A 25,007-nucleotide genomic window follows, 5' to 3' on the forward strand; every position below is an offset into this window, starting at 1 on the left:
ATATATATACACATATATATATATATATATAGTGATCGAGCTTGAGCATGATATCAAAGTAAAAGTGAAGGTGCTATTCAATCACAGCACCCCCACGTGAACTGGAAAGCTTTTGATAAATTTCAACTAATCACTTGTCATTTCCTTAGGGGCTAAGGTTTTTCTCATTGTAAAAGGAATAATAGCCTAAAATGTCGTTAGCATTTGTATTTCTAGCGTTGTTTACCCTTCTTTACAAGCTCCTGCTTCCAGCTAAAAAGGATTTTATACTCAAGAACTTCCCTCCACCCACTCCTCCTCTCATCAATGGCTCCAAGAGCACATGCTATTTTCCCAGCTCCCAATCACGCAGAGTTAAAATATTGAAGAAGGCTACCACATTCCTGCCTCAAATCACAAGTCAACTTCGATTGTTTGATCCTCGATGGATGATCTTCAAGAAAGTCCCCACTCTCTACGGCCATGATTGTTTGCTTAGTCCCTGCTCTGTTTCTCCGTGCTTGCTTCAAGGCATTAAAAAGCATAATTTCACTCTATAAAACGAGGATTCATCATGGGTCTAGCTTGATAGGGTGACCAGCTGTTTGAATCTCTCGATGAACCTGTCCAAACTGTCAGATGACTTGTAACTAACTCCATGGATCCAAGCTTTTAAATTAGGGCAACAAGTTGGTCAAGGGTCAACTCCCATCACTTTTTTTCAACTCTTGCTCTGGCGAGGGACCAACATTCATTTATTTTCTCTTTTAAGTAATGTATGCTGACACGAGGAGGGCACTGTATAGATTCCCACCAGTTGAGAGCATGGATGGGTCCCAGCCTTCTTGTCATGATGTTCGAATTTTTCTTAATTTTCTGATAGATCCACGACGTCCCGGACAAATCTGATTGCTCGGACAGTGGAAAAGGATGGAAAAGCTTTGGCAATGCCTTGTTAATTTAGTCGGTAGAATTATTTGATGTTATCCCAACTTTCTGAAATGATTTGGCACGACATCTCTGCAGCTTCATCCAATTGTATTGCCCAATTTCAATTAATTTTCGTCTCAATTCAAAAATAATTCAACATGTTAGATAAGGTTATAAAATACAATTTTAAATAGTCTATAATATTTTTCTGTTTTAAGCTTGAATTTATTCTTATTATTTTTTATTATTAATTAAAAGATAAAACAAAGGTGATGGGATTCAAACCTCTAAACATAGATTCTAATATAATATCAAATAATTATCTCAATTCAAAAATTTAAGTTATTATATAAAATTTTAAATATAATTTATATTATTTTTTAATAAATAACACAGATAATTTTTTTTTTTAAAAAATTATACATCTAACTCACTAAAATATAATTTTCAAGTTTTATTAGGGGTGTATAACATTATTTAGAGTTGTTTGGGATTCTAATAGATATTTTTTTCATAGTATTTTTTGCTTAAATTTTATTTTTATGTTAATATACTAAATCAATCTAAAAAAAATAAAAAAATTTAATTTGAAGAAAAAAAATATCATCTTTTTACATAATCACTTTTCAACTGAAAAAAAAAAAAAAAAAACGGTGCCTTTAATCTTTTCTTTCAGATTCAGCATCTGGGTAAAGATTAAAGAATAGTCTCATACAGGAAATAGAGTGTACTAAAATATTAATCTTAAAAGACTACACCTCACATGGCCATTTTAAAGTGAGTCTTGTGGTCTAAAATAAGACCCAACATGAAAAAACAGCGAATTATTGAGGTAGCTTGTGCTCTCCGCTCGCTGGGAGCCACTCTAAGCTTTATAGATAATTAGTGTTGAGCTGACATGCGCATTCTTGGGTTCCTTAAATTCATGATTTCGGAGGCTATTCTATTATATTCACAAGTCACCGGACTTGTAATAACTTTGCAAGAGAAATTAGAAAAAACTTGTGCAAGTTGAGAGATGGGAATCTGCATATCCTCTGCATCTTCTGAGATACACCAGGCAGATGATGGCCTTGAAAATGTCATGCATGTCCAAGAAGATATTGGTTCTCATGGAGCTGAGAAGCGTGGTTCTCTTTACTCCAAAGAAGGAAGCAAGGGAGTAAACCAAGATGCTGCTGTTGTTCACCAGGTTGGTTCATGCTACTTATTCTTCACTAGATTTCACCCTTTGTTGTTTGAAGTCTTGTTGCTGATTGGAACTTGTTCTTCTTACGAAGGGCTATGGAATGGAACATGGAGCTTTCTGTGGAGTTTTTGATGGGCATGGAAAGAATGGTCACATAGTGAGCAGGACTGTGAGAAACAGGTTGCCATCACTCTTGCTAAATCAGAAGAACGCTCTGGAAAAGATAAAGACCGTTAGAGATCACAGCAATGAGAAAGCAGATGGTGTTTTAGCACCGTTACCAAGTGAAAGTTTTCATAAATGGAAAGAGGCATGTATTTGTGCCTTCAAGGTGATGGACAAGGAGATCAAGCTTCAAGAAGGTCTAGACTGCTCTTGCAGTGGAACCACTGCAGTAGTTGTCGTGAGACAGGTGAGAAAGCAAGCTATTTTGAGCATACAAATCCAAATCCTCTTGAATCAATCTTTTCCTTTTCATATGTAAAGGAAAGGATGTTTATTTATCTGTTTCTCATTGTTTTGTTGGTTATTTGGAAAATGAAAACAGGGTGAAGATCTTATTATAGCTAACCTTGGAGACTCGAGGGCTGTGATGGGCAGAACCAATGATCAGAAAGGAATCCTGCCTGTTCAATTAACTACAGATTTGAAGCCTGGAGTACCAAGTATGACATCCTTCCTTCTCAATTAAAAGGCAGAGTTGCAACAGCTCTTAATGGTAATATGGAAATTTATCCCCGCACTCATTTTTTAAAACCGGGTCATCTTATAATTCAGGTGAAGCAAGAAGAATAAGGCAATGTAATGGCAGAGTACTTGCACTAAAGGAAGAGCCACACGTCCATCGAGTCTGGCTACCTCATGAAGATTCTCCGGGCTTAGCCATGTCTCGAGCTTTTGGAGACTTTCTGCTCAAAAACCATGGAATAATTGCATTACCAGACATCTCTTATCACCGAGTAACTCCCAAGGATCAGTTCGTTGTCCTTGCATCAGACGGGGTAAGCAGCTGCCTCGACACATCGATGAGTAGAATCCAATTTTTATTGCAAAGGTGAAGTAATTAGTTGCTGGTTTGTGTTACTTAGGTGTGGGATGTGCTTAGCAACAAGGAAGTGGTCTCCATCGTTTCGGCAGCAGATAGTGAACAAGCAGCAGCAAAGGCTGTGGTGGAGGCTGCTACAGCTGCGTGGAAAAGGAAGTTTACTTCTTCGAAAGTAGATGATTGCACGGTGGTTTGCCTCTTCCTACAAACGAGAAAATAGCAGTCTGATTTCATCTTTTAGCCTGTCTTGTAATAGTTGAGCACAGCCTCTTTTCTTTTTGGTGCAGCTTATGTTCATAATGTTGTGATACTGTCAGCTATTTTCAGATTTCTCATGAGACACGTACAAGTCCCCAATGATAGAGAGTCCCATTTAGTGTACAGGTGAGCACGGGAATTGTTGAAAATGCCTAGAGATTTTATAATAATCAACAAAACAACAGTTTAACACTATTGAGAACCGAAAGTGTTAAAAGTATCAAACGATTGCAGGCTCGAAATAAGCCCCGAAGAAATCGAAAATCACATGCCTTTATTTATCAATCTCATCCCGGTGCTTTTTTTTGTGGACCAGAATGTCTCCGTCCATACAGTCATACGAGGTCTTGCGTAAAAATGGGTTCAACGCCCGTACGTTCTGCTTTTCTGGGTCACAAGAGTGTTAATGTAAATCAGCAGTACCTACTTCATCCGAGGAATCCTCATTTATATTTTAGAGTTTAGAGGGCACCTTTAATATGAACAATGAAAGAAAAAGGCAATGCATCCATCGCAGTAAGATTAAACTTTTTTTTTTTTTTTTAAATGTAGGAAGAAGTGAGGACAATCTATGTTCAAGAAGTACACAGTTGCACGTTAAAAATGGACTGCCTGCTGAAACTCTCCTTTCAAAAACTGGAAAAGGATCCTGTCAAGTCTTAAGGGTATTTCTGTAATCCCCACATAGCCGAGTGCAAAACTGCCGCCAAGCCCAACATTCATGTGCTTCAGAAATCATGCTTCATCATTTTTCAAATCATCTCCAAGCAAGTCGTCATATGAAACGGGTACTCTTATCCTCTCATGCACAGATTTGCGCTTCTCATCAGCACTGGACTGTTCATGCTGATATTGAGGTGCTAGCTCTTTTTGAGAAGTATCTGGTACGCTGACTGGTGTCTCATCAATGAATCCAGAGGCAGTTATTTGAGAGGAACACTCATTGTTTTGCTCCGGTGCTCGCCGAATAGTTTGTTGCCTAAATTGCTTCTGCAAAGGGGGGTCCAGATAATACAGATTGTTAGTATTCAAAACAAAGACATAATGCAACACAAGTAGAGGTATAGTGAGATACAAAGATGGCAACAGATACAGTGATTAATGATTTAACTTATACATGGTTGTGTTAAAACAAAGACATAACACGACACAAGTAGAGGTATGGTGTAATACAAAGATCAGCAACATGCATCGAAGCAACCACAGATACAGTGATGAAAGATTAAACTTATACATGGTTGTGTTTTCACCGACAAACAGGCATAAACCCAAAAGTTGCCTCCTTGTTGGGACGAAACAATAGTTCATTAATCAAATGCATTTACGGGAATACAATGGTTACCCACCTCAAATTCCTTTGCTTTTTTCATAATCTCTTTGTAGGCCATTGGTTCTCTTGTTTTCATGATATTCCATAATATCCCACCACCTGTTCGAAAGCGTCTGCCATCAACCGTCATCTGCCCTCCACAGGACTGAATTGCATACACCTGAAACTTCCATTTTAGAATGCATGTCCAGGAAGAAAAATCTAAATGGAACACACAGAAACATAGCAAACACTTGCAAAAAGGAATGGGAAGAGAGAGGAAAAGGCAGTAGTTAATATAAAACCATGCTTTCAAGAGGCAAAATATAAAAGATGGCACAATGCATTAAGAATGCAAAGCAAGAAATTAGCAGCAAAGAAAATTAACCATGAAAATAAGAAAATTATTCAAGGAATTAATATTAGCCAACAACCAAAAAGCTGGACAGCAGCATAGAAAATACCTTAAACAACCATCATTTACTAATGAGAGCAACGACGCCATCAGTTATAGCCACAAAGTTGTAAAAAACTACTCAAAGAACAACGATTTAAGAACTTACTATGCATGTCTATATGATACACTTCACATAAAAAGCACATGGAACTCAGTTTAAAGAGCAAGAAAAAGGCACTGTCAAGAGTGGGGGAAACATCGTTCTAATTTTTCACATAACATTGGGGAGGTTTAAATATTGTTGACAATCTCAAAACGCAGACCAAGTCAATAAAAAAAAAAAAAAAATTATATCAACCTACATAAAGAGAAAATGATCATGAAGTGGTTCAGCCAAGTTATATCTCATCTCAGAGCACACAATTTGAAACAGCAAATGGCTTTGACAACGAAAATCTGCAAGGGTAGGGAAACAATATTCAATGTCAGATTTTACGGAAGGCTTTAAATAGAATGGATGAGCATTGATGGCTCAGGGCCAATCCAGAATCATGTAAACTCAAATTCTCACCTTTCCTGTCAAGCAGCAAGTACAACTTGCTTGCCCATTACCAAAATGAATGGTGGTTTGTTTCAAGATAATAACCCTATTTGAAAAAAATAAAATAAAATGGAAGCAGATCCAAGCAGTAGGTTGCATCATCATCAGAAAGCACAATTGTGATGTCTAGACTCATCATGAGAAATAGCCAGTCCACATACAGAGAGACTTCCTAATCAAAGACTGCGGGTCAGGTAAAAAAAAATTGATTCACCAAGCACAAGGAGGGCAGCTCAACGGTAAAATATGAAATACAACATCAGTCATCATGATACATAAACTTCAAAGACATTTGGCTATTGGGTATCTCAAAACATAACAGAAACACAGAGCAGCACACAAGGGAATGGCATCTACTCCACGATTCTGAGAAGAAAGCATCATCAGGAAAGCACAGATTGCACAGCTTAATTTCATTCGCACAGGACATCATTCTTACTGATCAAACAATAAACAAATAATCTTTTTAGGTGACTAAAGGAGCATCACCTCTTTCACGAGATCACTTAATGCAGAAACCCCCAAACAACCTACAGCAGTATATACCATGTAGGATTTCTTCTCTTTCAAACGTCTACATGTATCTAACACAAACCTACAAAAGAAAACAACATTAGACCCAAAATCACATAATATAAATCAAATTAGTAACACATTATAATTAATTCACCATTATTTTTTAAGACAACAGAACCAAACTAAAATTCCTTCATCTAACATCAGACCAAAACAGGTTATAAAATCAATGTGATGAAAGAATTTACTTGTTCACGTCAGTAAAACTAGACCCAGGACCACCTCCTCCCCTCTTCTTGTTCTTCCTCTTTTTTTTATTACCGCCGCGCCGCCGCCTCTGGTTATTACTTTGAGACTCTGCATTTCCAACATTCTCAGTAGCACCATCGTGACTGCCATTGTTCAATCCTAAATCAGTATGTGAATTGTCGTCCGCCACAAACTCTCCTTCTTCCACATCAACCATATCAACATCTTCTAAGTTGTCATCGTCATCGTCATCATCAAGAATTGCTTCCAATATATTCTCTCCTTCCTCCATCTAAGAAATTTTTTTAAAAAATCAGAATTTCTAAGAGTTTGGCATTAAATTAAATACTTAAACCCTAAACAAAAACTAGAATAATTATCAGATAAATAAATGGAGATTAGAGAGGCAAGGAGATATTAAAAAAAGAAAAAAAAGCCAACCTTTCGTATCATTTAAGCAGGTAACGGAGATGTCGTATCGCGGTTTGAGCTTAGGAATGCTGCTGCGTTTTGTGGGGTTCCAGGGTTTTTAGAGTGAAGAACTGTCACGTTACAAGTCGGCTTGTCTGGCTGGAAGGGGATTTATAAGCAATGGCTATTTCAGACTTTTCGAGATTTTGTGGGTTGGGTTTTATTTGGCCCAGAAATAGACCGGCCCGTTATACAACATTATATGGGCTGAGAACTTCTGTAATGGGCCTTCCGTCGTTACCTTGCCTAGATGCTTAGAGCCTGGATCAGTGAGTGGCAAAGGCAAAAATTTCCACATGCTTTCCTCAGTAACTAAAACGACGACATTTCGGGAGAAAAAAAAAAGACACGGGCTCTATGATGTGGCTTTGCTTACACGGGAGGCGAAAGCTCGTACAACCGCCCGACATGGCAAACTTGTGATCAAATGAAAATCATGGCAGGCTGGCAGCTACTTTTTAGTGGTCGTGAAAGACAGAGAGATCAATCAAGTAGGCTCTCTTAGGCTGATTTTTTATTGGGTTTTATCTTTTGACGAGGAGGCACGCCGGTAAATTGTGGGTGTGTGAAAAAGCTGTTCGCTGCACACTGGATGAATACAAATTTTAGGGCTGCTTATTGTCCGAATCCTTGACGGGCATCTCCTTCAAGTGTCCGTATTTCAGGTTGCTTCCTTCCCACTGGGCTAGAGGAGTTTTTTTCCCAAGTTGTTTGGCACGAAGGTTGAAATTAAATGTATGTACAAACTTATCACCGTACTGTGTTTTGAGGGATGGGGACAGAAGAAAAGAAAAACATGATGTTGGTCCAAGAGCATTTTAAAAAAAAAAAAAATTCTTTCCTTCAGATATATATTTTTTTATTTTCAAATTATTTTAAGTACTAATATAAACAATAAAATTTAAAAAATAATATTTTAATGTAATTCTGAATAAAAATACTTTTAAAAAAATTATTAAATTGAACAAGCTATAAGTTTCAGACTGGTTAAGCTCGTTAACATGCTTTTTTATGTGTTAAAAAAGTTGGTTCAGGAACTTAAACAAACTGTGCCTTAAATCTCCTTAGTTTTTTCAAGAGATATTGTTTTAGTTTGGAACTCACGCAATCGTAGTTGATTTTATAATGGAAAATCATTTATTAAAAAAAAGAAGGTGACGTCTAAGATTTATAAATTGTCCAGCTTCAATTGCTAATCAATTTGAAATATTAATTTTTTATACTGGTATCATAAAAAAAATAAAAAAAAACAAGGAAATGATATCCCATCCTCGATGAATCGGAATCTTGAAATCCATTCAATTGTCTCTCCTCTTAAAAGTTGAGATTCTTGGGGACTCAAGAAGCAACTGGATTCATTCATTTTCAACAGACGCTGGTCCACCGCCCACAACTTGGATCCCGACTACAATGATTTACGAGACATCAGCCGTGACGAAAGAAGCAAGAAAAAGTTCGGGACACTCCCTCTCCTTGTTTTACGTAAATAAACAAATGATATCTTCGAACACGCAACTTTGAAAATCACAATTATATCATCTACTCCGAGAGATGACACGACAACTGCTACCTGGCACCGAAAGCAATATCAAACTCGGAGCATAAAAAAGAAAAAAATAGTAAGTTCCTGCTGAGATGAGGAAAATGATGCCGAAAAGAACTGAATTAAAATAATCACACTGCTTCTCTGTGGCACTTCCTTCAAGTAATCCACACTTCCACCGAAGGATTTGGCCAGGAGAGAAGAGGAGGCTCGAGAGATATGCAGAAGCATTAGCTTCGGGCATGAACCCTAAACAGAAGGCCTAAAATAACGTTAATCAGCTTCCTCGACACAAAGCATCGCTGTCCGAGAGGATGAGCATTAAAAAGCCAGGGAAGCAGACGACAGGAGCAGCGAGGATGGAAAAGGAGATTGGATAGTGTGAGGAAGGCGTTCCTTCTTGCATCAAAATCACTTGCATCTGTAATATTCAGTTTTGTCTGCTTGCTAGTTAATGATACTAATAGATTCCATGCCAGCCTCCATCACTGCCAAGGAGCAGACAGTTGGGGTCCCCAAGCGCGCAGACCATGTCGTCAATCAACTAATTCGGTTGAGAGATATTTCCATCTACAGTTGCTTGAAAGGTAGCTAGAAATTAGCCCTTTAAGCTCTCTAATTGGTTCATTGATTAACACCCTTCCTGACTCTCTGTGCCACCTATTTTTTATTAAAATATTATCATTTTATTTTAAAAAATAAAAATTATTGGTGCCCCGTCACTAAAAACTCAGCTTGATAAAGTAAATTTTACTGTGTTAATATTCTATCTAATCCAGCTAAAACCCAACACGAAGAGTTGAGTCAATTGGCCAATCATTAACAAACATAGCAACGATTTTGCTTAATTTTCCCAGAGGGCCTGTTTAAGTCAAGAATCACTTGCGTAATGATTCAAAATTCTATTTAATTTTTTTTAAGAATAAGTAAAGTATATTTTTCAATTATATTTTATAAAATAAAAATTACTTCACTTAATAAAAGATTGAAAATTGTATAAAAACTTACTTGACAACAACCATACATTAAAAAAATAAAAATGATATATTTCTTTAATATTTTTAAAATATATATATAGTTTTTTTTCAGGCCATTTAATATAAGCGGGCTGAGGTTTGTTTTCCAGTAAAGCTTTCTACGGGGATAAGAAGGATTTATGGACTCTGATGACGAAACAGCCTCGAGGAGAATCAGAACTAGATCCATTTGGACAGCACCATATTATCAGAATATATATATATAAATAAAAAATTAGCAATCTCATCTTATTCATTTATATTGTTGATCTACATAAATTAAACTGAAAAAGGGAAAAACAATATAAATTAGCAATCATCCAGAAATTCAACAGACAAGACCTAACAACCAGTCAAAATACAAATCTCCTTTTCCTTCTCGGACACGGCCACGACAAGCACCGCCGGCATCGTGATTTTTCTTCCCATTGCTCTCTTAGGTGTTGCTGTCGGAAACGTTCTGCGGATGCCATCGGAGGTTTCTAGGTTTTTCCGTCCTGGGGAAGCCAGTGATGATTATAGAGATGATGATTCTACTGGGATTGGATGCGCCGTCCTGGTTGCTGGATCCAATGGAAACAGGAATTACAGGCACCAGGTGATAATTGATCTATAATTTTATTTTTTATTTCACATCATCTACAAATTTTTAGTATCTGTTTGTTTTTTTGTTTTTATTGGTAAAATTAAACAAATGAATCGGAAAGGAATATCTAGTCTCCAGTAGGACCAGTACATTTATGCTTCTGATTTTGATTAATAACTACCATTTACTTGTTTTAATAAAAAAAAAATACTTTACTTATTTGATAATTAAGGCACTCGAATCTTCTATAAAAGAACGCCCACAACATTTTTAGCAGCATGCGAATAGAAATGTGCTGTAATTATGATCATTTTGGGGGGGAAATTATTACACAGTTACCTTTTTTAAAATGTAATTCTAAATAAAAGTGCATAACACGCACGCACTAGAAAAAAGAAAAGAAAAGGTGCAACAGCATTTCCTATTTCATGGCAGAATAATCTTAAATAGCAAGCAAGGGTATCTTGTTTCAAGTAGTTTTCTCCTTTCATGCACAGCGGTCAATCCTGGATGACGTTCTGTGAAATCTAGGATTCCGTGTTTTTAAGTTAAATTAGACAAGATATTTATATAATAAAACTTGATTAATCCTACTAGATTGGATTTATTTGGCCTAATTTAGTGGAATCAACACTAAGAAAAGTGATTTAGTTTTAAGAATAATAGAAAAATTAATTCAATGATTCAAGCCCTTATTTGAGTTGGTCCAACAACTATGATTTTTGTTGTATTTGTTTAATATTTCTCCTTGAAAAATGTAATATGTTCAAAAAATTATTAAATTTTATTAAGTTTGAAAAGAAATAAACTTTAATTTTTTTAGATTAAAATTCAATTATATTAGCATTGAATTGAAGTGGTTAAGTATTAGCAAGTCAAAATAATTTTAAAATAAAGTGATTTTAAAAAAGAATTAATTTTAATTTGTTTTTAATTAATATTTTTTTGGTATTTTAAAATTATTTTGATGTATTGATATTAAAAATATTTTTTTAAAAAATAAAAATATATTATTTTAATATATATATATATATAAATAAAATATATTTTAAAAAATAACTATAACCACACTCAGATAACCATTACTCAGTCTTGCCTTGCGCAATGACACTACGTTGTCCTAAACATGTCACCGGATTCTGGTGCTCCCAGGGAGGGTATGAATCAAGGAAATACTTTCAGTAGCTAAGTTACTAGATTGAGTCATGCCGTGGGTTTTTCAATAAATGATATATTTAGATATTAAAGTATTTAAAGTATTGGTTAGATATTCAAGAAGTTATTTTTTATTTCTTAATTTCATGGATTCAAAACTCAATATTAGAATTAAAAATAAATTACTGAGTTTTTCGTATGAAATATCTTTAATATTATTATAAAAAAAATTAATCTTGATTAACATAAAAATCAATCCGAAAATATCATTTGGCTAAATAGAAACCAACGAAATCAAATTATTAGATAGTAGTTATTCATCCATGAATATGTTTTAGCCTAATAAAACCTCATTTGATAATGCACGATCCAATTATGTTTTTATTTTTTTTATATTTTTTAGTTTTTAAATATATCTAAATACATGCATCAAACAATTAGAAACAAACTATTATAAACTAGCACCTCCTCTCCACAGCCATAAAATTCCCAACAACACAAACAATATGAAAGTGTTTTTAATACTGTGATAATTTTTACTATTAATGTTAAAAGCAGTGATTAATTTTTTTTTATAAGTTATAGTTTTTAATTAAAATCTTCTTAAAATGATTCATGTAAATATATAACGTGTGTTAATTAATCAAATATGATCATACTCTTGAAGGCAAAACGCACCCAACCTCTTCCCTCCACTTCTATTTTGGAGCAAAGTTACAACATTAACTTTTTTATTGATGTAAAGGCTAAAGCGAGAGGCGCATCGCACCTTCCAATGAGAGGACTTTGCTTTACCGACATTGGCCCCACAAGTTTTCCACTCACCCAAGCAACTAACTCCTTTCTAAATACCATCACCTACCATTCATATCTTACTTTCATCACCTACCATTCATCACAGGACCTTCCATCACAAGCATGGATTTTGCCAGCCGCGGTCTGTTTCTGTGTTTGAAAATACATTTGGATATATTTTAATAATATATTTAGGTTAAAAAATATTAAATGAGTTTTCTAGCCGTGGTTTTAATGATTTCAAATTTTTTTACGTGCTGGATTCAAAAACATATAAAAAAGTATTCTTATATATTTTAAAACAACATGTTACATCACGATATTAAATATATAATAAATATAAAAGTGATAGAAAAATATTTAATTAAAATAACAAATACATGAAATAATTTTATTTTTAAAATAGTTAGTTTTTGTCACTAGTTATATTATATCTCTTGTCTCCAATAATTTCATATCTGGTATCTCAAAACAGTGACAAAATCAAACTAATTGTCAGTCTCTGCAGCCTCTGATCAAAACCTCACAAAAAGATTAGCTACACGCTATAATTCCCTAAGCAGGATACATCTGTAATTCTGTCGACCGCCCTGTCCTCTACTATACCCCTATAATGAGATTCCTCGTTTATAGGAACAAATTAAATCCTGGCCGTTAGATTCACAAGGACCACCCCAATATGAAGAATCTAATCCACTTGAATTACCAATTTACCCACTATCTAATAATATAAATTCATGACCTCGCCCATGATGCTTCGACACCAACCTTTCAAGCCCCTCCCTTTTTTATCTAACCGGAAAACCGATTATGACGCGACTCATTGCCGGCGTTGTTTTTCTTCTCATTGCTTTCTGTGGTATTGCCGTCGGTGTCCGAGACATCGTTGGTGACGTTCTCCGGTTGCCATCGGAGGCTTCTAGGTTTTTTCGTCCCGGTAAATTTAATGACGATAACAGTGATGATGATTCTTCCGGAACTAGATGGGCCATCTTGCTTGCCGGATCTAACGGTTACTGGAATTACCGGCATCAGGTCTTAATCACTATAATTTTTTACTGAACAGCTACTTGTAATTAAGCGGTTTGATCAATTAGATTTTTTTTCCTATTATTTTTACAGGCAGATGTTTGTCATGCATATCAACTGCTGAGAAAAGGTGGATTGAAGGAAGAAAATATAATAGTTTTCATGTACGATGACATCGCTGATAGCCCAGAGAACCCAAGGCCTGGAGTCATCATCAACAATCCCCAAGGAGAGGATGTTTATGAAGGAGTTCCGAAGGTAAGGGTTTTTTTTTTCCATTTAGATGTAAATTTTGTGGTTTCAGCACTCATGGGTTGATTTTGATTTTGTTGTGTCAGGACTATACTGGTCAAGATGTCACCGTTGGAAACTTTTTTGCGGCTATCCTTGGAAACAAGACAGCTCTTACCGGGGGCAGTGGAAAAGTTGTTGATAGTGGGCCTAATGACCATATTTTCATTTATTATACTGATCATGGAGGTCCCGGGGTGCTAGGTTAGTTTCATTTTCTATATACTGGTGATCACGGTCTATTTCTTATGTGTCTGAGAATGCTGTTGTAAAGTGATTTTAAAAAATTTTGAAAATATTTATTTTTAAATTGGTATTAAAAATAATTTTTTAAAAATAAAATAATTTTATTTTAATATATATTGAAATAAAAAGGATTTTGATTGCCACATTTCTAAACACTTTCTTATTTTGATCGGGAATTTTTAGGATTTTCTTAATTGGTTTTTATCTAATTATTGCGTGCTTATGCACGTGACAGGCTCCGATACAATAACAAAATTTTCTCTGCCTTATTTTATGTTCAAGAAACTGAAGCTCTTAGTTCCAGTCCCAGATTCTAAAATGAAAGTATAACTTGTGATCGATGAAATACTATTGTGGAAACTGTTCCAAAAATGTTATTGTCACTGTATTTTATCATCGCAAGTTTGTATTTATTGAAATACATGTCGTTTATATGAATTCTTAAGGTCTTATATTAAATAAACTGCTTGACGTTCATGTGTGGATGGATTTTTATCAGGGATGCCTACCAATCCTTACCTTTATGCCGATGATTTGATTGATGTCTTAAAAAAGAAGCATGCATCTGGAACCTATAAAAGCTTGGTAATTACGAGATGAACTTCAACTTGCAGCACTATGAGTTAGTTTAGTTAACTTCAAAAAGTAAAAAATAAAATTGATGGGCTATATCTTTTAAACTGTAGGTGTTTTATCTTGAAGCCTGTGAATCCGGAAGCATCTTTGAGGGTCTTCTTCCTCAAGGTTTAAATATCTATGCAACCACAGCATCAAATGCAGAAGAGAGCAGTTGGGGAACCTACTGTCCTGGAGAGTATCCTAGCCCTCCCCCAGAATACGAAACTTGTTTGGGCGACTTGTACAGTGTTGCTTGGATGGAGGATAGGTATGAACGGTGTTAATTTTGAATTTTATTTCTGTTTAGATGTGATGAAGTATTGAATTGTCACAAGCATCATCCAGTTTTTCCCACTCATCTAGTATAAAAGAATAGTTATACCTAGTAAACAAGGGAATCTATCAGGCTTGGAAGGATTTACTTCCTGTCAAGGCAGAAATGTGGCGTAGGCTCCTGGATAGATTCTCTTCACCTAGTAATAATTGTTCATATTTTCTGCTGGGCTGAAAAAATGTTTTCGAAAGTTCATGGAAACATTCAAATGTTGTTTCATTGTCCCAAGACAGATATTCTGTATGCAAAAAATTAATAATCTGATCTTGTGAACAGTGACATACACAATTTACGGACAGAAACTCTGCACCAGCAATATGAACTGGTAAATGTTTGCAGGCCATTCTTTTTATTTTGTACTTTTGAATATATACTAAGAAAGGAACAAACATGGCATCATATCTGCCTGCATAATCATATGATTTCGTTATGGTGCTTGTGCAGGTAAAAAGGAGGACTTCCGATGAAAATTCTGCCTACGGTTCCCATGTCATGCAATATGGTGATGTTGGACTTAGCAAGGAAGACCTCTTCCAGTATATGGGTACAAACCCTGCAAATGATAACTTCACTTTCTTGGAGGATAACTCCTTGAGGCCACATTCTAAAGCTGTTAATCAGCGTGATGCTGATCTCGTCCACTTCTGGGCCAAGGTTTGTCTTATCCCCTTTGTTCCATTTCGAATTAAAAGACTGCCTTTTGGGCATAATGTTTTAGCACAACTAGCTTTTTATCTTTTTTTAATGTTTTCATGTGTTTGGAAGTCATGCTCTCTATGGATTGGGCTGCTGTAATAAGAATGAGAGCTATGATAATTTTGTTAAAAGATTAGGAGGGTTAGCCCAACAAGTAAAGGAAGTTGTATGGTAGTAGTATGTTGTGCATAAGTTGTGACAGTGAGCAGCTGTGTGTCATAACTGCTTTTTATATATATGAATAACTGGATGCCACAGTGAGATGTATAAAACTGCTTTAGTTCCATCTCACTCTATTTGTCGTCTGTTCTTTATGCAGTACCGCAAGGCCCCAGAAGGCTCTTCTAGGAAGGTTGAAGCTCAAAAGCAGTTTGTTGAAGCAATGTCACATAGAATGCATATTGACCACAGCATAAAACTTATTGGGAAGCTCCTCTTTGGAATTGAAAAGGCCTCGGAGGTATTGAACTCCGTACGTCCTGCTGGGCAACCTCTTGTGGATGACTGGGTCTGCCTTAAGACACTGGTAAAATTTTACAGTTCTCAGCCTCTGCTTTATCACCTCCTAACCTGTTTGTTCTCAAAGCTCTGCTGTTGACATATTGAAAGACTCATCTTCATTTTTAAGAATATTTTCTCTCTTGTTCTTCAATGCAGGTGAGGACCTTTGAAACACACTGTGGATCCATATCGCAGTATGGGATGAAACACATGCGATCTCTTGCAAACCTTTGCAATGCTGGAATTGTAAAGGAACAGATGGCCGAGGCATCAGCACAAGCTTGTGTAAGCATTCCTTCTGGTTCATGGAGCTCTCTTCACAAGGGGTTCAGCGCCTAATTGAAGCAGAATGTCCTATTTAAATCAAAGAAAATACTAGGATTGTGTTCTATTTTCCAAATGTGATCCACCTGTATACAAGTTGTTTCAGGGATGTATTTTAATGTTCACGCTCATGATTGCTTCTTTGTAAATATAAATTAGACGCACTTCTCTGCCAGAATATGATTTGTAATGAAGGCACCTATTCCTAATGTAAGATTTCCTGTAAAATCAGGCCTTTTCTTCTTAAGCAGTGTTTACACGAAGATGCATTGTAAAGCTTTCTGCTAAAGCAAAAGCAAGTTAAAGGGGGGGAGCAGGTTCTCCCGCTTGGGTATGCTAGATTCGAGCTTTTCCAATCAATACCATTATCATTGAGTTGCCACTCGCCATAAATATTTTGTTGCGTTGCCATTAAGTCTCCTAACGCTTTTGGCAACTTTCGGCACGTTTCAGATGACAGAGTAAATTACAAAGTACTAGTTCATGGTAGCAAGAGATCCATATCGCCATGCTATTGGACTCCCTTGTCAACAGAATCTAAACTTTACCTGGCAAGGTAGCCTCAGCCACTCGCTTACAGGCTATTTTTTAAAAAATATTTATATTTTAAAAGTATATTAAAATATATAGTTTTATTTTTTAAAATTACAATATAACATTTAAACTGCATTTTCAAACAATATTTCAATCATAAGTGTTTGGAAATGCGTTTAAATGCTATATTGTAATTTAACAAGTACATAAGAATAAATAAATAAATAAAGGTTTTTTAAGATCACAGGTTATTAATAAATTTAGGAAGTTGTATTTCCTTGACAGCAGAGGTTAGAATTCTTAGTTATAGATTTTTAAAATGTCAAAAATAATCTTCTATTAAGATTTTAAAAAACCCAAGAGATTTATTAGCTATCATTTTGTTTAAAAGGAAAAAGAAAGTGTATTATTATTTTTTCTACTTGACTAAAGAATCAACAGATAAGAGGAAAATTAAATAAATCTGATAGACAAATGTGGCTTGTCATAATTATATAGACATGTGAGATTAAAATAGAAAATTGTGTTCAATAAAACAAAATCAATTATCACATTTCCTGAATCATGCAATAGATGGGATCACTCCTTTTCTTGGCCCGATTCCCTACTAATTATGATCCAAATAAAATTAATACTAGGCTTTAATTTTTTATTTTACAAGTTGGTAAATGACTTGTTAGTGCACTCAACTTAAGAGCATGGATAATTTTTATAGAAGTAAATATTGGTGTGTGGTATATAAGTGTCAAATTTTAATTAAACAATACTATAAGTAACAAAAATATTTAGATGAGGATTTGTGGTTACATATATATTATTTTTTTGAGAGATAGATTGGTTCCATGCATGGCATTCAACTTTGCAGAGATATGGCTACTTACTTTTCGACAACTGCAAGATAGATTTTTCAGACAATTGTACCACATTGCATTTTAAGAACCAAAATAATAATAATAATAATAATTTGATGATATAACAAAATCTTATAGGGCACAGCATTCACACATGATAGAGGCATTGCCTGTATATCGGCAAGCATGCATCCCAATATCAAAGCTACAAGCATACAATCACTAGCAGTCAAATAACCCAATCCTTACCAACGGAAATAACAAGTCGTAACAAACACTTAGGGAGGATATTCTTCATTGAATCAACAAAATACTACTACTCTTCAAGCATTGAGCAATCTCAAGGAGCAGACTTCTTTCCACTTTCTAGCACCCTGGCTCCAGTATCGATTTTATCCGGCTAAGGTTCTCCATGGCTTAACCTGAAACGAGTCTTCAAGATGAATATGGCAAAAAGGAACTCCGTGGACAATCAAGCAAACTTTGACTGACAGAGTAGTGCAATAGAAACTCTAGCAGGTGTTTTCTAAGCAAATGAAGGTAGCAATAAAAATTAAAATACATCAGCAGTGGGATCAATCCCGGCAACATTTACTGTTTCCTGCGATGAAGTTTAAATCTCCACATCACAAATTTTCCATGCTTATTTGAAAGGGACGATCGCTGATAGCTATTGAGTTTTTTTGGTTACAGAGAACCACTGCCTTTCAGGTCTTGCAAATCTAAACCTAAATCTCACAAGTTGCAAGAACATATTAACACTATGAGCGGTGGCATGTTTTGCGTAAAATACATTTTTATTCTTCTTTCCATATCCAACATGCATAGCATAACATAAATTTTTTCAAGGTTTTCAGAACATTTAAGCAAAAATTCAGTTCAGTTTGTACACACAACCAAAGCTTTAACTCTGTAAGAGAAACTGACCAGTCATGTGCTGCCAAAAGATGACTAGTTTTTAATCTCTATATCTGGCTCGATCGTCATCACGCCTGTCATTTTCATACCGTTTCCTCTCACTAAAACGAGAATCGTCATATCTAGACCTCTTGGAGTGATCTATCTGCTTGTCCCTCTCATGACCTCTACTTCCTTGCTCTTCCTTGTCCCCTCTTCCGTGCCTTCTACTTCCACTTCCATATCGCTGATCTACCTCATTCTTTCCATGCCTTCTGTAGTCATCGTCCTCTTCTTCATCTCTCTGGTATCTTCTCCCTCTATGATCCTCCTCGTCCCTGGCATGTCTTTTCTCCCCTCCACGCTCTTTGTATTCTTGATCATTCCTACTTCCATGTCGTGGTTCATCTTCTTTACGTGTATCCCCAACATGTTCATCATCACGCCCTCTGGATCTAACCAATTTAGAAGAATCACCCCTCTGATCATCCTTACTTTGATATGCTCTACGATCAATGCCATGCCCTTCCTCTTTTCCAACTGTTCGATTTCTTGACTTTGATTCATGCTCCTCATCCTTAGTTGAATCATCAAGTTTCCTTTTGTTCCCCCCCGTTGCTTGAATATCAAGGTTGGTTTTGTCCATAGCTTCTCTACGAGATTGGTACAGTTCTCTAGGTCTATCACCACGGCCAAGATCAGCAGATCTAGAACCCTTCTCTTCTAGAAAGGATTCACGACCACTTCGACCACCTTTGTTATAACCACCATCCCCCCCTGCACTTCTGTTTTTATCAGCAGGAGTCTTTTTCACAGGTTTTCCATGTCTGTAATCACTACCACTGCTGCCAGAGTCACTGCTTCTCCTGCTATCCTCACTGACATCATCCAGAGAATCTAGCTTCTTGTCAATTATCCGCATGTGATCTCCACGTCCACTTTTTTCTAGGAGATTTTTCTTCATGGTTTTCCCATGCCCATCATCACTAGCACTGCTGTCAGAATCAGTGCTCTTGCTATCATCACTATCATCTTTCAGAGAACCTCGCATCTCCTCAACAATTGTCTTCCCTTTCCTTCCATAAACTGCATCAGAATCTTCTTCATCGCTATCATGCCTCCTCCTACTTCTAATTTTCTCTAATTTCTCATCACCACTAGCATCAGAATCACTATCATTCCTTTTGTGACTCCTACTTGTCAATTCCCTTCTATGCTTTCCTAATTTGTTGAGATTGGGTTCACTATCACCTTCACTGATTCTGCGACCATTCCCATGTCTACTGCCGTCACCATTCCAACGATCATTAAAACCAGAATTATCATCAGAGTCATGCCTCACACGAGATTTCTTGTGTTTCTCAACTTCCTGATGCAGATTAACCAGGCCAACATCATCCGCATCATCAGAAGCAGAATCATCACTATCACCAGATCTTCTGCTTTTCTTGAGTTTCTCAGAAATTCTGCTCTTCTTCTTGCCATGGTCGGAATCGGTCTCATCATCAGTAGCAGAATCATCACTTCCACTGTCATGTCTTCTGCTTTTCTTGTGCTTCGTCGATGTTCTCTTCTTCTTGCCATGGTCAGAATCACTTTCAGTTTCATGATCCCTTCCTCGTCTACCTTTACTATGCTTCTTGCGACTTCCTTTAGCATGCTTCCCACTGCTATCTGTATCAGAAGAATCAACCTGATGCCTTCTCTTCCTGCTTTCTTCCTTCCGGTGGTGCCTTGACTCTTCAAACTCATCTTCTTTCTTCTTATTTTTCAAGGCTTTAACACCCTTTTTATTTTCATCCTTCTCAACCTCAAGATCTTCAGCCACATGTTTCTTGCGGATGAACTCTCTATCCAAAAAGGCATGTTCACGTTTCTCACTCCACTTGCTTCCTTCACCTGGGTCATTCTTCCGACTATTTCTTAGTTCATCATCAGTCCCATCAATGCCTTGTTCATCTGGTTCAGACATTCGAATACCAAGAGCAGCCCTTAATGTTTCCATTTGTTTTTCCTTCCTAGCAGCAATTTGATGGGACTGCGTATCTGAAACCCTGATTAACACATTAAAGTCATTATCACATCACTAGGACACAAAGTAGATGTGCGCGTGCGTGTGTGGATTTGTCAAAACACCCAAAGAGTGGGCAGGCAAGCATTGTGTCCAATTTGTTAGGTTATGACAGCAATATTCCTCTATGTTTCTTTATGTAAATGATTTAAACATGGATAATTTTGTAACTTCAAAATTGTTTCCTTCAACATCTATCATCTATAGTCAATTTCAATTATTTATGTATCTATGAGTTCAGTAAAATTTAGCCAAATGTTAGAGGCCCAACAACATTTTTTGGCTTGTTGCAGCTGAATTCAAATGCTTTTTCGTCAATTTTAATTGATAAGAGCCAAAAGCTCAAAAACCAATTTCTATATCCTTCATGTACATGCTGCTAAATTAAAAGCCAAGTTAAAAAATCTAAACTAAGAATCTATATTTTCAGTGTTAAGCCCCATTCTAAGGATATTATGTAGATATTATGTATTCACATAGTTGCAGAGTTGGGTGCAAGATAGATTTGCAGCAAACCAAACTTCATGTGAGCCTTGGTTATAAACAACAAAACAAATATGGGCTATTCTTAATCAAACCAAATAGAAACCCAAATAAATCCAGTTCATCCACACTCACGGGGTTGAATTTGATACGGATATGAACGATAAATGAACAAGACTAAAGAAAGGTGAGATGGGACTGTAGGGGATTCTATAGCGCAAGTTATGAAGTTATCCTCACTTCATTATTTAAATAAAAGAGATATGGGGATATTTTTGTCCCAAAAAAACTGGACACAACACTAAACTGCCCAAAGAATGGGCAAGTCAGCAAATCCAACGAATATGAATGTGTGAGGGCGTGTGTGCATTCCATCAGAATTTGAAAAATTTTAACTACCAAGAACGGCCTTAAGCTGTCAATAAAATCAGTTCCAATAACCATAAACAGGCTATAGATGGGTTTAATGTGCTTATTCTCTTCATAAATTTGTTTTTGCCATTAACAGCATATGATACCGGCACACTTCCAATTAATTCCTCACAGCAAGATACAAATACCTTAAATTTTATAACATCAATAACATATAAAAAGCATATACAACACCAAAACAGTACCATAAACAGCATAATTTACTCAAACAGGTCCAAACTACGTATTAGCATCTAACCATACACAACACTTGTACAAGTAGAACAACTAGACCTCACAAATTCCCAGTTAAAACAAGACAGTGCCAAATGCAACATTAAAACTTAAACATAACTCAAACCTCTGACCATCAAGAAAAACACAATTCCTTAGTTTGTCTCCAAAACAATCCAAGCACCTAGACCCTAAAATGAACTTGCTTTTATACATGTTTATCAAGTCACCAGCACATCCACCCCACATAAAACCATCAAACTTACACACAGAGTCAATCTTATAATATAAATTATGCATAAAACACATTGACAAAAGAATGAATGGCATCATAAGCATAAAAAATATTGGAAATCGAAAATAAAACAAAACTAAGAAGTCCATAGATTCATTACTTTGTGTCAGAGGCATTAAGTCCCCCACTCTCTTCGGATGCAGCTTCCAAAGTCTTCCTAGCTTCCTGAAGCTTCTCTTCAATCTCAGCATCAGTATACCCTTGTTCAATCAGCTTGTCTTCAAGCACAACAAGCTTGAGCTGAATTTGCCGCTTGCGATCATGCTCAAGAATTTCCTTATTAGGTTTCTTGGTAATCCCGCCAGTCCCCTGATCTCCCTCGAAACCCTTAGTATCATGTGCTACCTTGCCGGTTTTCGGCCTCACGAAAAACTTGTTAGTTTGGATATAACCGTTTGTACCCGACCCCCTCGGGGTCTGTAACCCAATTCCGTTATACATCTGTCCAAATTCAGTAATTATATTAAAAATTAGTATCATTCGTGCAAAATCAGAAACCTAATTAACCAAACACGAAAAAAACTGACGAATCTAATCAAATTTGCAGTAAATTGAACAAAACTAAACCAAACCCTAAGTAGAGAGAGAGAGAGATTTGGTTGTTTCATTGCACAAAGAAAAAAGAAATTTAAAATTAGGGATTTAAAAGGAAGTCTTGCCTGGAGCAGTAATGAGATGGTCGCAGATGGGGTCTCTCCGTTTTCTGTGTTCCGGAGAAGATTGAGACAAGCGGGATATAGGTAGAGAAGAATTTGACGAAATACAATAAGGAACTGAAAAAATTTTCAGCACTTATAAGATGTAATCTTAAAGCTCGTGCACTGAACCAGTGCACCTCTGGTCTCTTCGGCTATTTGATCTCAGCCAGATGATGTTAGAGAGAGAGTCGAAGCAGAAGGAAGAGGGGTCTCTTATTAATTTAAGGGGATACGTCTGCCCTTGTTACAACGTGGTAATGGGCCTTTTTCTCAAGAAAAAAAAGTGGTAATGGGCCCAGTAGTATGGATAATTGACCTAGTCCAATAGCTACAAACCCAGTTTTTTTCCTATAACGATTGCGTGGAGTAAAATGGTAAAAAAGTCAAAGTAGGCTTAGGCTTACATCGTTAGAGAAGATGGTTATAATTATATTTTTAAAAATATTTTTTATTTTAAAATATATTAAAATAATATATTTTTTTATTTTTTAAATATTATTTTTGATATTACTATATTAAAATAATTTTAAAAATACTAAAAAAAATTTAATTTTAATTAAAAAAATTAATTTTTTTAAAAAAAATATTTTTAAAACATAAAAACAAACAAATTTATAATAACAGTAACTTGCCCGTAACCCGTGCATGGAGCATCCACATCCCTGCTAGCCCAGTCTAATCCTTAGATATAGGTAGTATTTGGGAACGCGTTGAAACCGTATTTTGGTTGTTAAAATTTAATGGGTGCTGATATTAAAAATGATTCAATTATTATTAAACTGTGAAACACATTCATAATAGTTACTAGGAGCAACGTTGTAAATTTTGTTCAATTCCGTTTAAAATGACTAGTATATATTATCTCGGTTTAAAAAATAGAATAACTCAGAATAAATTTTATCTCTTCTAGAATCACGACTTGACTTGTTCCAGAAATTCCATTCAATTCTCCCTATCGTATGAGTGCATGGAGACCGTGGAGTTTCAGATACAATAACCCACGCTCCACGAGTAGTAGCTGCGTGTGAATCCACTCACCAGCAGTGATGGTGCGGGCACATGCGCTAACAGTGATCCAATAACCTGTATGCCCACTTTTAAAATAATAATTTGTTTTGTATCGTATAGTAGTTAAGATAGCTTGGAAAAAAAAAAGATTATTGGCTCCATCCTCTGCTTTTGAGCCTGTTTCAAGGTCGTTGTTTCTATTTTAATGGGTGTTTTGTTTTTTTTAATTATAACAAAATATTTTAGTTTTGGAATTTTTTTTGTGGTATTTTGAGGTTGTATTGTTTATATATATATATATATATATATATATATATATATTATACAATACAAATATAATGTCAAACAAATATAATTTTAAATTTTAAAATATTTTTAATTAGTCAATATTAAATATATTTTTGATTTAAAATAATTCAACTTGAATAAAATATTAAAATATTATGAAATTAATACATATATTTTAAATATAAAGTTAAGTCAATATTATAAAGGTTAATGGATCTAAAATATCTTATTTTGCTTAAATTCCTACAAAGTATAAACTTATAAAAAAAAAAAAACAACATGAATATAAACCATATATAATAGTAATAAATATAATATTAAAAAATTAATATCATTATTAATAAAAATAGTAATAATAATTTTTAATATTGTTATTAAAAAAAATAATGAAAAAAGAGCTTTATGGTTTAATTAATTAAATTAAATCATGTTCAATTTAATTTAATAGCTTTTCAAGACCGAAATAGAACATGGAATGAAATCAAAATATTCCAAATGAAATTTAGCTCAAAAAATCTTTAGAATGAACTGAGATTTAAAATGAAACGAAAATTTTTTTTTTTATTTTGTTTTTTAAATTGATATAAAATATTTTTATATTTCGGAAATAAAACGAAATGAAATTAACACTGTTCTGGTTTGAATGGTTGTCTTTCGCTGTCCTCTATTCATTTTCTTCACTGAAGTGTGCATACGGGTTCGGTGGAATCTCTCTAATTCCCTTGCAGAACATGAAAATAAGAACTGCATATGCAATTTCCGGCATGTGCCCTGCTCTCACCGCTCACTTCATTAATTACTGGATTCTTAATTTTTAATTGATTTAAAAATTAATAAAAAAATACTCAATTATTTTAGAAATAATTTTTTTTCTACTGAGCTTGGCTAAAATGATTTTTTTTAGCTAAAAAATAAGTATCATGAATACGAATATGAATGCTGTTATGCATGCCTTCCAAGTGTTTTTAATTCGTTTCGTAATTGTTCCTGCATAGAAAAAATAAAAATAATTATTTAAAATAAAAATAATTTTCTTGCATAGAAAGATTTTAATTTTTTTTTTTCATTTTAAAAAGAGGCAGAAAAGGATGAAGATAAAAATATAACCAATTTATTATCCCACAACTAGCCCTCTAGAGAGAAGAGAGAGAGAGATGAC

At 35.2% G+C, this 25,007-nt stretch overlaps 4 protein-coding genes across 4 annotated transcripts; 2 read left to right on the top strand and 2 right to left on the bottom strand.

Moving 5' to 3' along the window:
* Nucleotides 1-1,675: 1,675 nt before the first annotated feature.
* On the top strand, nucleotides 1,676-3,594 carry LOC118030825 (probable protein phosphatase 2C 72). The gene is made up of 5 exons (XM_035035115.2): nucleotides 1,676-2,101; nucleotides 2,190-2,510; nucleotides 2,646-2,763; nucleotides 2,876-3,099; nucleotides 3,187-3,594. The coding sequence occupies exons 1-5, from the start codon at nucleotides 1,928-1,930 to the stop codon at nucleotides 3,361-3,363; spliced, it is 1,014 nt and encodes a 337-aa protein (XP_034891006.1). The 5' UTR covers nucleotides 1,676-1,927; the 3' UTR covers nucleotides 3,364-3,594.
* Nucleotides 3,595-3,888: 294 nt separating this feature from the next.
* Nucleotides 3,889-7,046, bottom strand: LOC118030826 (uncharacterized). The gene is made up of 5 exons (XM_035035116.2): nucleotides 6,915-7,046; nucleotides 6,473-6,765; nucleotides 6,198-6,303; nucleotides 4,748-4,891; nucleotides 3,889-4,391 (listed from the first exon to the last, which is right to left on the bottom strand). The coding sequence occupies exons 1-5, from the start codon at nucleotides 6,924-6,926 to the stop codon at nucleotides 4,137-4,139; spliced, it is 810 nt and encodes a 269-aa protein (XP_034891007.1). The 5' UTR covers nucleotides 6,927-7,046; the 3' UTR covers nucleotides 3,889-4,136.
* A 5,744-nt stretch (nucleotides 7,047-12,790) lies between these two features.
* Nucleotides 12,791-16,325, top strand: LOC118030827 (vacuolar-processing enzyme). The gene is made up of 9 exons (XM_035035117.2): nucleotides 12,791-13,074; nucleotides 13,162-13,326; nucleotides 13,407-13,563; nucleotides 14,105-14,190; nucleotides 14,292-14,491; nucleotides 14,834-14,882; nucleotides 15,002-15,211; nucleotides 15,573-15,779; nucleotides 15,911-16,325. Exons 1-9 carry the CDS (start codon nucleotides 12,850-12,852, stop codon nucleotides 16,091-16,093), a joined length of 1,482 nt encoding a protein of 493 aa, XP_034891008.1. The 5' UTR covers nucleotides 12,791-12,849; the 3' UTR covers nucleotides 16,094-16,325.
* Nucleotides 16,326-17,555: 1,230 nt separating this feature from the next.
* LOC118030829 (uncharacterized) lies at nucleotides 17,556-22,771 on the bottom strand. The gene is made up of 4 exons (XM_035035118.2): nucleotides 22,514-22,771; nucleotides 21,955-22,295; nucleotides 18,391-20,414; nucleotides 17,556-17,885 (listed from the first exon to the last, which is right to left on the bottom strand). Exons 2-3 carry the CDS (start codon nucleotides 22,293-22,295, stop codon nucleotides 18,422-18,424), a joined length of 2,334 nt encoding a protein of 777 aa, XP_034891009.1. The 5' UTR covers nucleotides 22,514-22,771; the 3' UTR covers nucleotides 17,556-17,885; nucleotides 18,391-18,421.
* Between the last annotated feature and the right edge of the window lie 2,236 nt (nucleotides 22,772-25,007).

Source organism: Populus alba, chromosome 6, assembly GCF_005239225.2.
Source record: "Populus alba chromosome 6, ASM523922v2, whole genome shotgun sequence".
Lineage (NCBI taxonomy): Eukaryota > Viridiplantae > Streptophyta > Magnoliopsida > Malpighiales > Salicaceae > Populus > Populus alba.

Bases quoted from the DNA above. Each gene is read 5' to 3' on its own strand.
- LOC118030829 (XM_035035118.2), bottom strand. From the start codon at position 22,295: ATGTATAACGGAATTGGGTTACAGACCCCGAGGGGGTCGGGTACAAAC. The intron at 20,415-21,954 runs GTAATGAATCTA...TGTGTTAATCAG, and splicing joins CTTAATGCCTCTGACACAAA to GGTTTCAGATACGCAGTCCC.
- LOC118030825 (XM_035035115.2), top strand. From the start codon at position 1,928: ATGGGAATCTGCATATCCTCTGCATCTTCTGAGATACACCAGGCAGAT. The intron at 2,102-2,189 runs GTTGGTTCATGC...CTTCTTACGAAG, and splicing joins ATGCTGCTGTTGTTCACCAG to GGCTATGGAATGGAACATGG. The intron at 2,764-2,875 runs GTATGACATCCT...CTTATAATTCAG, and splicing joins TTTGAAGCCTGGAGTACCAA to GTGAAGCAAGAAGAATAAGG.
- LOC118030826 (XM_035035116.2), bottom strand. The intron at 6,304-6,472 runs GTAAATTCTTTC...TTTCTTTTGTAG, and splicing joins AGTTTTACTGACGTGAACAA to GTTTGTGTTAGATACATGTA. The intron at 4,392-4,747 runs GTGGGTAACCAT...CCCCCTTTGCAG, and splicing joins AAAAAGCAAAGGAATTTGAG to AAGCAATTTAGGCAACAAAC.
- LOC118030827 (XM_035035117.2), top strand. From the start codon at position 12,850: ATGACGCGACTCATTGCCGGCGTTGTTTTTCTTCTCATTGCTTTCTGT. The intron at 13,075-13,161 runs GTCTTAATCACT...TTATTTTTACAG, and splicing joins ACTGGAATTACCGGCATCAG to GCAGATGTTTGTCATGCATA. The intron at 13,327-13,406 runs GTAAGGGTTTTT...TTGTTGTGTCAG, and splicing joins TTTATGAAGGAGTTCCGAAG to GACTATACTGGTCAAGATGT.